Source organism: Rosa chinensis, chromosome 5, assembly GCF_002994745.2.
Source record: "Rosa chinensis cultivar Old Blush chromosome 5, RchiOBHm-V2, whole genome shotgun sequence".
Taxonomy (NCBI): domain Eukaryota; kingdom Viridiplantae; phylum Streptophyta; class Magnoliopsida; order Rosales; family Rosaceae; genus Rosa; species Rosa chinensis.
The window spans coordinates 46,537,900-46,554,076 of NC_037092.1; the positions used below are offsets into that span (position 1 = coordinate 46,537,900).

Below are 16,177 nucleotides of genomic sequence, written 5' to 3' on the forward strand. Positions count from 1 at the left end.
ATTAAATTCATAAATCATAATTAAGTGAGTGCAAAAGTCAAAACACTATTAAAGTAAAAGTGTAGCCATTAATGTATATATTTGTGATTTATATTATAAAAAAAATATATATATATATTATTGGGCAGGTTTGAGGATGGGGATCACAATACTATCCCCGCCCTATCTCCAATCTTAGATAGCGGGGATTGGGGATCCCTATCCCCATTCCCCATTTGTCCCCGAATTCTCCTCCCATTAAGGGCGGGTATCCAATGGAGCTTCGCCCCACTGGGGATTTTTGACTAAATGACAAATTTAAAACAAGAAGTTAATTTTATCAATGTCAATTTGACACATCGAAGATGAGATGCTAGAATTTCAGATTCTCTCCCTAGCTATGGAATTAATTTTCTTTCGACAAACTAAATAAGTCCAACCGTCCAAGTTTGATTTTCGCCGTACGACGCTAAATAAAACTGATCGGGCTCTAAATAAATATACACACACATATTTATATATATTTTCCCTCCTTATCGAATCATCTTCGCAGAAAAACACTCCATTTGTTTCTCTGCAAATCCGCCTTCTCTCTCTCTGAGATGATCTGCATTCTCCGAACCCATTTCTAAGCTCTTTCTATACATAATAGTAGAAAAGAAGAAGATAATGGAGAGCGCTGGTCTTTCTGAAGATCTCTCCGATTCCACTCAGCGTCCCGACTCCGACAGCGAGCAGCGAGTTTACTTTGTTCCCTACAGGTCTCTCTCTCTCACTCATTCACTCCCCAATTTCAGTCATACTATCAATTTTCTATCTGCTCCAATTTGCTGCAATTTTGAAATCCGGAAATGAGTGTTTCATTTGGATAGCACAGAATTTAAAAAAAAAAACAAATTGAATAATGAGGTTCCCGGACTCTGTTGTATCGATTTTTGGATTTTAGATTTGGGTGCGGCTGCATTTTGAATCTTTTGATTGGATTTTTTTTTCTTTTTCAGTTGGTGGAGGGATGCACAAGATTCAGTTGTGGGCGATTCAGATGGGAACAAAGGGGTTTTGTGTGTGGCATCCCCGGCCGCTTCGTCTTATGGTGGCCCTATGAAGATCATCAACAACATTTTCAACTCAGATCTCGTCTTCAATCTCAGGAGAGAGGACGATGCTGTGCACAATGCTGAAAATGCCGAGGTCGGTGTATCGGGCCGGGACTATGCATTGGTCCCCGGAGAAATGTGGGTTCAGGCGCTCAGATGGTGAGTCGTATTCAGTTTGATTTTTTGCCCTTCTTATGACATTGGTTCCTTTAATAGGTTAGTGATGAAATTACGGAAGTGATACCATCTCTTGGCAAAAATAATATGTGTTTGATGCTTGCACTTATGGTTTTGATGAACTTTTAATTACCTGAGTAGCTGGCCCAGGAGTGCTCCTGGTGCTAAACATAAGTTCGTGCTTTAATATGGAAGTGAATTGGAGTGAATCGTTACTCACTATTATCTTCAATGTATTTTGCAATAATCACCCTTGAGTCACTAATTTCTAGATTGTGCAGTTACTTGTGTGCTGCATTAAGATATTGTGCGTCTTTTTTTTTTTTATGTAAATGTGCACTGGAGATATTGTTTATTCGATTCTACTTGTGCGTTATAAGTCTCATTGATATCTGCACCAGTTTCTCAATGACATCTTTTGAAACTTTGGTTCTGATTTTGGAGAGTCAGTTACATATTACTGCAGATTGTAATTTTTCCTATGAATGCTCTGATACCTTTGGTCCAGATCTTGGCAATTTTGATACACTTAAGAAGATTGTACACCTGTCATAGGTTTTTTTAACACTGCAAAAGATTTAATTAAGTATAAAATATGGAACTATGTATAGAATACAATCTCTGCATTCTCATTTTGATTGAGCTCTTAATTTGTCCAAGACAGCAGCACTTTTTATACTGCACTAAGATTAATTAATTGTGTTTTTTTGTTTTTGGTGATAAACCCACGGCAAAGCCTCCTACCCTCTACTTGAAACTTGCAGCTAATGAGCAAATTGTGCTTGAGCGACTATTTTTCATGTTATGATTGGGATAAATGTCATTCGTCTTGGGGTTTGCAAATAACTAACATCATTATAGTTTCCACCCTCCATAAGTAACTCCTGCTGTTTGATGTGCTTTAACCATATCAGAGTAGCCTTCCTGGAGCTACCTAATTGTTTCCTACAAACATTCCTATGCTTCTAAAAGAAAACTACACTTACAAAGATCATAGTTCTTTGACTGAACTTTGGTAATTTCATTCCTTAGCAATATCCTAATTCAAGTTCTGCAGTTTTAGAACACTGCCTCATCTGTTAGTAATTTGACAATAGTTATGTCTTGTTCTTGCATTAACACTCAGAGAGTAAACTGTTCAAGCCCACTTGAGTTATGTCTAATGGATTTTGATTGTTTCAATAAAGATTCGAGATCCTTTCAAATGTCGAGGCAGTCAATTGTATTTAGGACTGTTGTTTTTTTTTTGTTTTTAAAGAGTTTTGGTTTTTATGATTATTATTGTTTCAAATTAAGTTCTATGGTTGTTGTTGACGAATCAATCAATATTGTGCATGAATGTTTAATCTTGCATGTTATTCCAAACTCATGGCTTATTTTTCTTAAAAGTATCTTAATCATGGTATGCCCATTGTATCAATGTAGGCATAGTGATCCTAAAGCTGCAGTTAAGGATGGTAGGAGTTTTTCGGCTGCAGAAGATGACAAGACCGATGTCTATCCCCTACAACTGAGGCTTTCTGTTCCACGAGAAACAAATTCATTGGGAGTAAGAATTACCAAAAAGGTTAGTATATGGAATTAAATTTTTATTTTTTATTATTTTTGGCCTTTGATCTCTATTTTAGAATTCGAAGATTTGGACTTGGTAGGATTGTGTGAACTCTAATGTATGATGCCTGTGGCCTCAAAGGTTGCATGAAACATATTGTCAGAAACACAGATATTAGCCTAAAAAACTGTGAACTGTAGTACCAGTCAAAAGCGCGTATGAAGTGAAATGCCTCCATTTTGTTAAGCATTCTTAACTCTTTAAGTATTTGGTTTTGCCATGAGCTACCAACAGGAACTTTAGTAGCCAGTTGTCCAAGTCATTCATTTTCTTTTTTCAGTGGCGCTGTTGTCCCCCTTCCCTCCACCGACTTTTTTTTTAAATTTTATTTTTCTAATTACAATTTACCCTTTTATAAAATGGCTTAAATGAATCTTATGATTAAACAGTAGAAAACTGTACAAAGTTAGGGTTTCCCATGGAGGGAGCGCCCCTTTAGGGCACTGCTCCCACTGGGTGTGCATCCAACTTGGGGCACAAGAAGGCTAGTGACCCTTCCTCTTCCATGGCAGTATGCTTATGAAGGCGGCACAATGGTGACTGGGAGAAAGAGAGAAGTATGAAATGGTTCTGTTTAGATGGGTGGTTAAGACTTGTGGCATTTGAAATTTGGGTGGGTGGTTTGAGTTTGTTGTAATCTTTTAAAATTTAGTCATGGGTGTTCAAAGTAGGTGGGTTACACTACTGCTGCTTCATTCCATTGATGAAAAACGAGCCATAGAGGTGAGTAAGATGAGGGGAAAGCTGATTTAAGGCACACAATCTCAATTGTGAAATATTCCTAATATAGCTTGGTTAAACAGGATGAACATATGATTCTGTGCTTAGCAACTAATTCAGTGCTGATTTTAAGATCAAAGGATAATACATATCCTTTTCAATATTCTTCAGCAATGTGCTCCTCGTGCATGCACATTTGGCTTTGGATGGCTCTGCTTTTTAATTGACTTTTGGAATCCATTGAAAATAAAATTGCACTAAATGAACAAGTGAAGGATGGAAGAGTTATAATTTCCTTTAAGATTACGAGTTCATTGGAAGCTAATGTACGTTCCATGTTTCTGTTTTACCCTTTTAAACACCTGGTGTTCGTACTTTTTATGGCATTTATATATGTGTGTTAACGTGCTTATCTGTTTTCTCATTCATGTTTTTTGTTTTAGGATAATGCAGTTGAGTCCTTCAAAAGAGCCTGCAAAATCTTCAGTTTGGAGTCTGACTTGGTAATTAAGTTGTTTAATCAGGACTGTTATTGTATCAGGATCAAGTGGTTGACTTTTTAAATTTCTGTTATTGCATCAGTTACGCATCTGGGACTTTTCCGGCCAGACTAACTTATTTTTTACAAATGACAAAACCAAGTTTCCAAGAGACTTGCAACGGCAGTCAGATGAGGTAACTTCTACTTCATGCTTGTCAATCTTTCTGCTATTCTGGATTCTGGATACCCTATGATGTGTTTTATTAGTGTGCTTACTGTCGATGCCATTTCAATCTGATTCACAATCTACCCACTGCTTTATCACACTATACCCTTTGTTGCTTTATGTTTTTATATGCATTTCCTGGTTTATATGAAGCCTCTTAGTTATACTAGTTGTTGGTTTTAAAAGGAGCTAACACAAATATTTCAAGGAGTTCACCTTTTTGCATTTAGGTGGCGTCAAAGGTGTAATGAAATGGTCGAATTCTTTGCATATCATTTCGTTGATTGCCCCTCTCTCTCTCTCTCTGGTTTTTATTAGTGAGTTAATTGACTGCCACTGTATCTTGTCTTGTTTAGATTATGAGGTTAAATGTTAAATCTACTGTTGATAAATTGCTCCTGGACATATTCATATTGGACCTATGAGAAATAGATTACAATGACTTGAATATTATGGTTTGTATCTTTTTCATGCACATGCTCTTATAGTTTGAAGGTTATTTTATGAATGAATTACAGATCCTACTGGAGTTGCAAGTTTATGGATTGTCAGATTCCATCAAGTGCAGGGAAGGGAAAAAAGATGAGATGGCCATGCAACATTCTACCATTGGAAGTTCTTGTTCTGGTTCTTCAGTTATGATGAATGGTTCTGCTGGCAATATGCATTCCAATTTCATTCGTTCATTCTGGGGAAGCTCTTGTGAAGCTGGTTCTTTAGGGTTGACAGGATTGCAAAACCTCGGAAATACTTGTTTCATGAATAGCTCCATCCAGTGCTTAGCCCATACACCAAAGCTTGTTGACTATTTTCTTGGAGATTATGCTAGAGAAATAAATCAGGAAAACCCATTGGGCATGGATGTATGTCATCCTTTGTTGCACTTTCCATCAACGTATTTCTTAATATTCACAACTTGATGTTGAGCACATAATGTCTTATAGAGATGTTGTGTGCTTTCTCAAGAATATCTATCCTCTTTCTTAGCCTGTTAGTATACATTCTTTGTCAGGGGGAGATTGCTTTAGCATTTGGAGATCTGTTAAGGAAGTTATGGGCTCCTGGAGCAACACCTGTGCCTCCAAGGACCTTTAAATCAAAACTTGCTCGTTTTGCTCCTCAGTTTAATGGCTTTAATCAACATGATTCACAAGTCAGTGAAGTTTCTTCTTTCTAGAATTGCTTTCTTTTGGTTTCAGGGTTTACGAGGGTTGGGATTTTAATGTATCAAACCATATTATTGTCACAGGAACTCCTGGCCTTTTTGTTGGATGGACTTCATGAAGATCTTAATCGTGTAAAATGCAAGCCTTATGTAGAAGTCAAGGATGGTGATGATCGACCGGATGAAGAGGTAGCTGATGAATATTGGCGAAATCATTTAGCCCGCAATGACTCAATCATTGTTGATGTGTGCCAAGTGAGCTTCTCCCTCATATTCATGTTTTGCTTCCACTCCTTGCTGGACTAATTTGCAGGGATTCTTTTGTTATTACATTTTTGATGAACTTGTTTGTGAACGAGTCTAGAGTTCGCCATTGATGTTGTATTTGTCGTACTAAGTAATACTAGTGGCCAAAGATTTTTTACTGTTTCAGATAATTTAATTTAAGGGAATGGTGAATGCTTGATTAAAGTCAGAAAATAATTCATTAAAAGTGGATTTGTATGCTCAACCATTTCCAATGATTTGACAACTCCAAATGGAATACTTACCTTTAGTTTCTTTTTCTTTTATTTCTTTTATTTTCTGTTTGAGTTTGTTACAAGGTCGCTTCTGGTCAATGTAATTTATTTGATCACCTCTTTTGTTTTTAATAAATTGCAGGGTCAATATAAATCAACATTAGTTTGTCCTGTTTGCAAAAAGGTCTCTGTTACATTTGATCCGTTTATGTACCTGTCACTACCATTACCTTCAACAATGATGCGGACAATGACTTTAACAGTTATCAACACTGATGGAAGTTCAAAGCCATCTGAATATACGATTAATGTGCCCAAACATGGAAAGTTTGACGATCTCATCCGCAGTTTGAGTGTTGCATGCTCACTTGGGGTTGATGAAACCTTTTTAGTGGCCGAGGTATTTTGCCATGGCTATTGTATGAAATTTGTAATATATATATATGTGTGTGTCTGCATGCATGTGTGAGCGAGTTTGGGTGTGTTTTGCTTTTTTGTTTTTTTTGTTTTTGTTTTTGTTGTTTTTTGTTTGTAATGGTTTGATCTCTGAAGCTTATAGACTTGGGCAGATATACAACAATCGCATTATACGTTATCTCGAGGAGCCTGCTGATTCGTTATCCTTAATTAGAGAAGGTGACCAGTTGGTTGCTTATCGGTTTATGAAAGATGTTGAGGAAGTACCTCTGGTCGTTTTCATGCATCAACAAATGGAGTAAGTGGACGGTCCTTTCTAATCTCTTTTATTGTGGCATTTTTTTTGTTCTTATTGAATTGTAATTTATGTATGCAAGTTGCAAAGGATTACGGTGTAAAGGCATGCGATGTTGGTTTTACATATAGATATAGAATAGCACACCTCAATGAATAGGTGTACAATATCGGTTTAATAACTAATAAAAAAAATTCAAAAAAAAGCTCAGTATGAATGTTATTAATGCCCCAGTACATCAAATGAAGAATTAGTGAACGTATTTCTTTGCTTTGAAACTTGCAATTATAGAAGAAATAACTTATCAATGAATGTGTTTCATTGCTTGAAACCAATCTAGTTCATCTAACTTTTAACTTATCAAGGAGCACCAACTGTGAAAAAGAAGGTAAAATCCATTCACATCCAGGCAATGGATGGAACATATTTTACAGCATTGCCTATTAAATGAAAATCATCATAAAGTTGGTAATTCTTACAAAAGTGTATTCTGTGTTCTCATCAAGGTTCTACTTCATAGGCAACTAATATTTACTTCATAAACAAGTTCACAAAATATAGCTGATTCTAACAAATATATGTTCTTTTCTCAGTTACATTCACTAATTCTTCATTCGATGTACTGGGGCATTGAGTAGAATTGCTGATTCTAACAAATATATGTTTTTTCTGAGTCATTCATGATCTTGATTGTAGATATTGGTTTCATTTTAGTACCCTCTTACTCCTAGTCCCACAAAGTGATGATTTTTTCTTTTCCATCTTTGTTTTGCCTGCTTTGTATATTTTCCCATTTCATGTTTCATTATTTACCATGCCCACCATCAACCCAGTGTCTTTATGTATTTGATATTGTCAGGCAGGACATGCATGGGAAGTTGAGTTCAAGCTGGAAACCGTTTGGAATTCCTCTTGTATCAAGACTCCGTACTTCGGCAACTGGATCTGATATCTGCTATCAGTACTTAAACTTAGTTAAGCCATTTCAAATACCTGGAAAAGATTCCCAAGCACTTGTTGATAATTCACAGGGCACCGCTCCTATAGAGGCCACTGGAGTAGAGAGTACCGCATCTCCTGTTTCAAGTGGGGATGTGAACCTCTGTTATGAAAATGGGGCTGACTCACCGTTGGATTGTGAATTTCAGTTTTATATAACAGATGACAAGGGTATTCAAAAGGAGAAAAAGATAGTAATGAATGAGATAGTTGAGAGGAAAATGTCGGAGCATTTATATGTTGCAGTATGTTGGCCAGAAAAATACGTTGAGCAGTATGATACTCGCGTTCTGAGCTCTTTGCCGTTGGTTTTCAAGCCTGGCCTTTTTTCGAAAAAGCCTCAGGAGACTGTTTCTCTATATAAGTGCCTTGAAGCATTCTTGAAGGAGGAGCCTCTTGGGCCAGAAGACATGTGGTCAGTGGGTACATCTTGAGCCTTTTGACTTTCTTTTAAAGTAATTTACATGGCTTATATTGTAATCTGGATCACTGAAATTCTTTTTCATTTATGCATTCCAATACTTTTGACATTACTTTTGAATAAGAGGTCATTCTGTCCGTCTTAGTTTTTTCTTTTTGTAGTAGAGCATAAAAGCTCTACTATTTGGTTTGAGTCTCCATATTATTGATATTGCGCAGACAAAATAGCAGCTTTTTGGAAGCATTAGCTCCAAATTATTGTTCTTCTCACTTGTGCTGCTTGACTTTTGTTTGAACTCGAACAGGAGGGAAAGTTCTTCTTTGGTTTTGTAAATCAATATTATTTTTTTAGGAAATGTACTTCTCTGTTGTCTGTCTTCCTAATGTGCATCCATAAAACCTTACACAGCACTATAATCTAATTTTAATTGCAACTGCATGTGCTATTGGTAATCTTTCAGTGCTCAAATTATTGGTCTATTATTTGTTAGTTTTTATTGCTTAGTATGATTACTTTGCTTTACCACACTCTTAAGGTGTTGACGAGATAATCTCTTGGTATGAATTAGGGCAGTTAGAGTTATATACAACCGCTGAGCCTCTAGCTATCTTTTGTGAAGTTGTGGTCATGTCATTCCTAATATTGGGTACTGTTATTGCTGTTATAGGTATTGTCCTGGCTGCAAAAAGCATTGCCAAGCCAGTAAGAAGTTGGATCTCTGGAGACTGCCTGAGATCTTGGTCATTCATTTAAAGCGGTTCTCATATAGTCGATTCTTCAAGAACAAGCTAGAGACATATGTTGACTTCCCTGTTGATAATCTTGATTTGTCAACATACATTGCTTACAGGACTGGTGAATTAAGCAATCGTTACATGCTTTATGCAGTTAGTAATCATTATGGAAGCATGGGTGGCGGTCATTATACTGCATTTGTCCATGTAAGTGATGTCTTTTGCTCAATGGTTTTCCTTTTTTCTTTTAATTATTTTCTTTTAGCTTTTTCTTCATCCACTTTATTTTGACCAAGTTCCCAGTGACTTACACCCTTTGTTTGTCTTTTATAGTATAATTTCAGTGGATTTCAAACATAAATAAAATGAATCAACGTCAAATAATTTTTCTTTTAAATGCTTCATGAGATTAGTTCGCTGTTTTGTGAACCTGGAGTAGTAATGCAATGTCCGTATTCTTGCCCTTCCCCACGCAAATAAATTCTAGCGAGCGCATTTCGTTTCTGATTTTGATGGATATGTGAAATCTGTTTCTATTAGGTGCAACTTTTAGGCTGACCTGGTTCTGTTTATGTAGGCATGAGCGTCTGAGACAACTTTTTGCCAAGCATTTTCTTTTTCTCACTCCAGAATATTTGTTTGTTTTTGTTTTTGTGTTGTTTAGTTTTGTTTTTTTTCCAACTTTAGATGCATGTTAACTTTTTCAGCTTGTGACATCATCTAAGTATGTTTGTTGTAGCCCAGACAATTTATAGGTGTCATTATTGTATATGGATCTTTTAAAATCTGTTCTCTCATCTTGCTGTTATGTGATTGTTAATTGCTTTGTAATTTATGTCTTAACAAAAGATGCAAGTTCTCAATTGGCTTAGAACCACATCAACTCGGTATGACGAAATCATGGTATATAAGATTCCTTGTTGCATCTGTGGTCAGAATGCTCCTTTTATGGTCAAATTAAGGTTCAACTTCTTGTAACCTAAGATTCCCACAGGAATCAAGTCATAGGAGTTTTGGTTTACAGTCAGGGTTAATACATTTGGGATTCAAACTTGACTAGGTTTCTGATCTCCCTAATCTGGAATTTCAGTTTTTGACCAAAAAGAAATAAGATTATTGCAACTGACATGTTAGACAAAAATAGGTGGTGTAGATCGTCTCAAAAAAGAAAGAAGTGAATGGTATATGTACCCGTTTTCTGATCTCCCTGATCTGGAATTTCAGTTCTTGACCAAAATGAAATAAGATAATTGCATTGGATGTCAGTTATGTTAGATAAAAAATAGTCGGTAGACCGTTTTAAAAAAGAAGACATGATTGGTATTAGACTTTTGTATAATTTTGCTACTTAATCTGATAGCATCACCAAGGATTTCATAATCATTTTGAGTTTTCACTGGGTCCTTGAAGGATTTTAACAAATTTATTCAATATTCCTATTTCAAGGGGAGTGAAATTGTGCCATGCCACCCCCCCACCTCCACAAAACAAACCACACCCCTCTCTTCCTATTTTCATGCACATATGTTGGTTGCTTTTTTCTTTCAATTTTTCATACTGGTGAGGCTATGCATATTGATGCTAACATTCCATGTGGGCTTCTTTTAATTCTCTCAAGACTGGCAAGTTGCGGTCCAAATGTAAAATGTAGATCCTACTAGAGATCAGGATCTGATTAGTGTCATCGCTTGGGAACTAGATGCTTGTTTTGTTTTTTTTTTTATATGTTATTGAATGTATACATTGAGATATGTTGCTTGACACTGAACGTTCAACTGTCTTTTTTCTGATGTAGCATGGGGGTGATCGGTGGTATGACTTTGATGATAGCCATGTTAGCCCTGTGAGCCAGGACAAGATAAAGTCTGCTGCTGCATATGTTCTTTTCTATAGGAGAGTAGTAGAAGTGTGACTCTTGAGTAGATATGCATCTTTGAGTTCCCATATGGGGTTCAATATCATGGTGAATATATACTTTAGGTATATACACATATCACATCAGTCCTAGGACTACATACTCAAAAGCTGTCATTCTTTTGTCTTTGGCATTGATAGTTCAGATTGAGAGTTTCAGGCATGGATGAAATTGAGGGAAGACAGTGCTTGGAGAAAGTGCTGAAGATGATTGTAACATACAAACAAATGAAGAGATGAACGATGATAATGAGATACTGTATACAGTTATAACCATTTATGAATACAGTAGGGAAGTCTACTAGCTGGATTAGACATATTTCTTGAGGACCCTGCTCCCAGATCACTAGTTTTTGGTTTTGATAGCTGGTGGCTGGTCATGGATTAATCTGATTGGTGATTAAGTTGTAATAGCATTTCGGGATGTTCATTTTTGAACTCTGAGTTGTATTTTTACTTTGGAGTTTGGCTTCATTCTCGTTTGTCCTCAAAATGTCGGCTGCTGGAAGAAGGTGCTCGGAAGTTGTGTCAGGACTTTGAATTATGGAATTAAATGTCGAATCCAAGAGCTTTTGATTATCTATTGACTGTGGTAGTATTGTGCTACTACACCGGGTCCTATGGATGGATCTTACTCCCCTCACTCATTTTTGTTGGAAGGAACCGTGATGGGGGGGGGGGGGGGGGGGGGTAATTGTTTGTTTTTATGTTAGTTGGTGGTGAAAGATGGGTTAGACAATTGTTCAAGGCTTTAAGCTTCATCTGGTGAGATTTGTTGGTTTCCTCCCTAATTGGTCTGACTGTGTTGTACTAGACTGCTGCATTTTATTCAGTTATTCTTATTAAGCCAGGAATTAGCAGGGGATGTTATGACGCAATCCTTGTCTTCATGTGGTTATCTTTTGTAACACTTAATTATGGATGTTCACATGGTTTATTGAATTTTCATTAGTAGGTACAAGGGAATCAGACTTGACAGATATGAGAAGTGAAACTTTAAGTTACAAAACTCGAGACGGTACTGAACTAAAATTTGGAGGTTGGCCATTTCTTTATGCTCAATTTATTCACAATGGGATTGAATAAAGTGGCAGTGTTTGTACTTTTATAATTATAGTAGGTCTGAGGACCACATAATACCTGTCTTCCTATCTTGGTGTAAACATGGGACCAAAGCCTCCATGTTGATTTCTGTAGAACCATGTTGCTCTATCCCAGTCGATGCCAGGACCACTGAGATGACTCGTCTCACAATGCCATCTAAACTTTGGTTTTTAATCTTTATGTGACAAATTAGAAATCTTTCATATCCACGTTATTTCTGTCGATTGCTTCCCTGAATGTCGGTGGCCATGACATGCTTTTCCTTAAAACATTGAGGGGTTCAATACTGAGAGCTAATCTTACTGGATTCATAATTTCTCTGTGAACCAAGGCAAGGGATGACCTCATCCTAGCCAAGGGAGGTACAAGGTCTTAACAATATCGGCCACATGCTACGTTGTCGCTATTAAACATAGTATCGGATAAATGATCCAATTGGGACTTTTGGCGCTTCTCTTTGATTTCTGACTTTTTACCTTGTAATTGAGGTTTGATCTCTTGTCCATAAGAGAATTTCTTTTATGAAGTTAGTTTTTAAGTATTTAAATCAGAAAAACAAAAAAATAAAAAATCCTTTGGACATTTTTCTTAAACCCGGTATGCCACGGGTGCACCATCTCCACCTCCTTATTGACCGTCGTGGACTTCTCCAATCCCACATCACCAGTGACGGGATCAATCAAATCGACCATTGATTCTAACTCATCGCCTGCACCACTCATCTCTTTTAGGTGACCCTTTATCCTCTTCATCATATGCAAATCCCAACAATCACGGTTGGGTGCATCACGAGTATGAAACTATGTGCAAATTTATGTATGATATGTCATACTCCCAAGTATAAGAGGTCAAGTTTTAGTAAAGGGAAAGTGAGAGTATCGTACTCAAAGGATTGAGTAACTCTACCTTAACTAAATCACCGTGAAAAGAAACTTAGAAAAAGCATGTAAAGTCTACATTTTTACAAGTTCACAACTTTAGCCCTTTGGAAGCTAAAGATCATTAGGATGGTATTAACAATTATGGTAGTAAACAACTAGGTTGATTTTAATTTCTATAAAGTAAAATAAGTTGCACAAAAATAAACTAAGCTAATAAAAATAAAATAAAATAGAGACTTTGATCAATGAGATAAATAGGAGCATAGATTTTGCACCTAGCCTCCCTTATGCAATGTAACCCATTTCCAAATCACAACATACTTTGATAAATTCCCCCCTCGGTTTTCGCTAGAGAAACCAAGATACCAACTAATTATGCAACCTAACCATGTCGCTAGAGCAAAACTAGATCACACGACCTTAGTCCCATTTACATTCTTTAAAACATAAAAGGGCTTTGATTTCGTAAAGCCTAAGGCCTCTTGACTCTTAAACACATGACACCAAACATTAATTTTAAGGTAAGGAGCCCAAGCAATCTAGTTCTTCCCGTAAGAATAAGCTAGACCACGACCCTATTAGCTACACATGCTTCTCGGTTACAAAAGTATATCAAGCTTAAGTTTTCGATTTCATTAATTCCTACAACATACTTCTAGGTGACAAATCCAAAAACACATGTAAGAAAGCATTAAAGTAAAGTAGCTAAAGGATTCAAAACATGCATATTCATCAAAAACATGGCATCACACTATTTTATACATGAGTTTGGCTAGGGGTAAGGCCTAGCGCAAAATTTATTCTACTCATAACCCATAGTTATATACATCAAACCCATAAACATAATAACATCAAGCAAAAGAGAGGAAGAGTGGAGAAATTGGTTGGTTACCAAACTAGCTCCTCTTGATGCAAAACTAGTGAGAGATGTTTCAAAGTATGGAAATTTCGGTTCTTTCAAACCCAAATTGCCATACAAATCCACAAAACTCTAAGAAACTATGAAGAACAAAGGCTTGAGATGACGAAACTAAGGTGTGATTGTTCAAAGATGTATAGTCTCTTCAGTTTTAGAACAAAACCCAAGAAGCTATACACTTTTCTCTACACAAAAGCTAAGATCTATGAACTACATGAAGAAGAACTATGGAAAATGGAGAGAGAAAGGAGATGAAATGGATGAAGGAAGACATGAAAAACATGATGAATGGAGGGTGTTTTTATAGGCCAAAAGTGATGAATGGAGGGTGATGATCAAAGGAAATGAAGGGCTAGATGTAAAGACCAAATGTGTAAGTACAAATGTGGATCTAGTCTTTAACTCCACATGAAAATGACTTAGAAAGTCCATAGATAGTTTGGTGGAGGAGATAAAGTAAGGGTATAAGGGTAATTGAGCAAGAGAACAAGGCAATAAATGGGAGACAAATGTGTAAGATGTAAGAGAGGAACCACTTGTCATCTTTCAAATTTTGAATTTTAAAATAACCTAGACCTAAAATCTTCCCACCTAAAGTCTCTAACTTTAGTCAATAGCTCTTCCTTGTCCTCCACACATATTCTTGGTCTGCCAACTTGGCCGGAAATGGTCGGAATCCGTCGTTGACCTTCGTTGACCAATTTTTTGTCCGTTGGCGCACTTTCTTCTCATTTCTTCCTTCAATTGAATCTCCACCAAGACTTTGAAATTGGCATTTGACTTCTACATATCAAATGTTCCTCCATGAGTGTAGATCATCTTGGTTCACTGTGCTGTGGCTGTAAATGCTGCCGGAATTGGTACATGTCCAGTTTTGCAGTTTTCGTCTTCTAATGCAGAAACTTGCACCGATCTTTTGAAGTTCTTCCACTCAGAACTAGCCCTTGAACTCTTCATACTAAATGATTCTTAGGATGTCTATAATGTGTGTAAATTAGCTCATTTTCAATTCATTTGATCAGGCGGCAGCTCCTCCCTCCTTGCTTAGCCTGGATTCTCCTAGCTGGAGTAGAAAAATGAGCTAAGGTTGACGTTTAGTGCATTTTTCAGCTTCTCCATCATTTCCCAGCATGATAAGAAAAACATAATAAATGCATATAAATAAACACAAAGGTTAAGAAAAAGTGCAAGATTAGAGAAATAATTAATAGGTAATTATGGACCTAACAATCACCCAATTCATAAACCCAAAAAGATAAAAGAAAGAATTAAGCTTTAAATTTCATAAATTCAAGAATCTGAAAGGCATTTTCACAAACAAATGGAGTGTATAAAAAGTTATAGTCCCCACAAGAAAAGTTCATCCTCTTCTTTGCCTTCGATTTCGAGTAGGGTCGCCTCTTATTCGCTTCCTCCGCTAACAACATCTACATCACCCACCTCTCCTCTTTCTAGGTTCGCCTCCTTTAATTCCACTCCTCAATTCCTATACTCTGAATTCTAATTCCCAAAATCCTAATTCGACTTTGAATGTGATTTGCAGCATGAGTCAGTATATATCTGAGTCAAGTGTTGCAAACACAATTAGAATTCTATGTCATACTTGGTCATCTTGTCCCCTATTTATAGGTGCATTATAGCTTGGGCGACATATAAACTTGCATGGCAAGTCACCTGTGACTTAGGCGGCAAGTCACGATTAATACCGTACTTATTCATGTAATTATTGCCACTTATGACTACATTAATTGCCATACTTAATTCTGTAACGATTGCCGCAATTACGGCTGTAATGATTGCCTCACTTATTGCTGCAATCATTTCCACATTTATATATGTCTTAATTGTATGGCTAAATTGGTTGACCAACCCCATAATGCCCCCCAAATTTTGTCTTTGGACACTCATCCTAAGAGGATTCCAAAGCCCAGATATAACTTGGGCCTGGCTTGGAGCCTCCATTTCTTTTGACGCCTTACTCCTTCTCCGTCTAGCCTCAATGGGGTTTTCACCTCGAACGTCAACAGGGTCATCACCTGAAGGAGGAGTTGTCATTTTGACGGGTTTAAGCATTCGTCGCAGACACCTCCTTGAGCATGAGCATTGGCCATCTTGGGCATGAAGCTAACCTCCTTAAGCGTGAACACTTACCTTCTTGACCATGACTGTTGGTCTCTATGACCTTGACTGCCTGTCTCCATGACCGTGACTGCTGGTCTCCATGATAGTGAAGCTGCTTTCCATCATTGGGATGCTGATCCTTATGACCGTGATGCCTTCCTCTATGATGCCTCCCCTCGACAGGGTAAAATTCAGATAGAGCGCAAAGGTAACTATCTTACTCGAAGAACTAGTCCTGAAGCATCAAGGTAACTGTCCCACTTGAGGAACCAACTTTAATGAATCAAAGCAACTATCCTACTCGAGGAACCAATTTCGAAGCATTAAGGCAAATGTCTTAATCAAGGAACCAACTCCTACGAATCAAAGAACTATCTTACTCGAGGAACCAGTT

General features: G+C 37.1%; 1 protein-coding gene across 3 annotated transcripts; it reads left to right on the plus strand.

Annotated features, from left to right (window-relative positions):
- The first annotated feature begins 458 nt into the window (after positions 1-458).
- LOC112165617 (ubiquitin carboxyl-terminal hydrolase 8) lies at positions 459-11,695 on the plus strand. 3 transcript variants are annotated; one of them, XM_024302194.2, is made up of 13 exons: positions 461-740; positions 981-1,235; positions 2,679-2,820; positions 4,029-4,088; positions 4,168-4,260; positions 4,811-5,155; positions 5,305-5,445; positions 5,542-5,712; positions 6,121-6,378; positions 6,548-6,693; positions 7,550-8,104; positions 8,778-9,051; positions 10,640-11,695. In XM_024302194.2, the coding sequence occupies exons 1-13, from the start codon at positions 649-651 to the stop codon at positions 10,754-10,756; spliced, it is 2,649 nt and encodes an 882-aa protein (XP_024157962.1). In that variant the 5' UTR covers positions 461-648; the 3' UTR covers positions 10,757-11,695. The 3 variants fall into 3 exon arrangements, with proteins under 3 accessions (XP_024157964.1, XP_024157965.1, XP_024157962.1); XM_024302196.2 differs by lacking the exon at positions 10,640-11,695 and having other exon boundaries at positions 459-740; positions 7,550-8,112; positions 8,778-9,015; XM_024302197.2 differs by lacking the exon at positions 10,640-11,695 and having other exon boundaries at positions 459-740; positions 7,550-8,108; positions 8,778-8,964.
- The last annotated feature ends 4,482 nt before the right edge of the window (positions 11,696-16,177 follow it).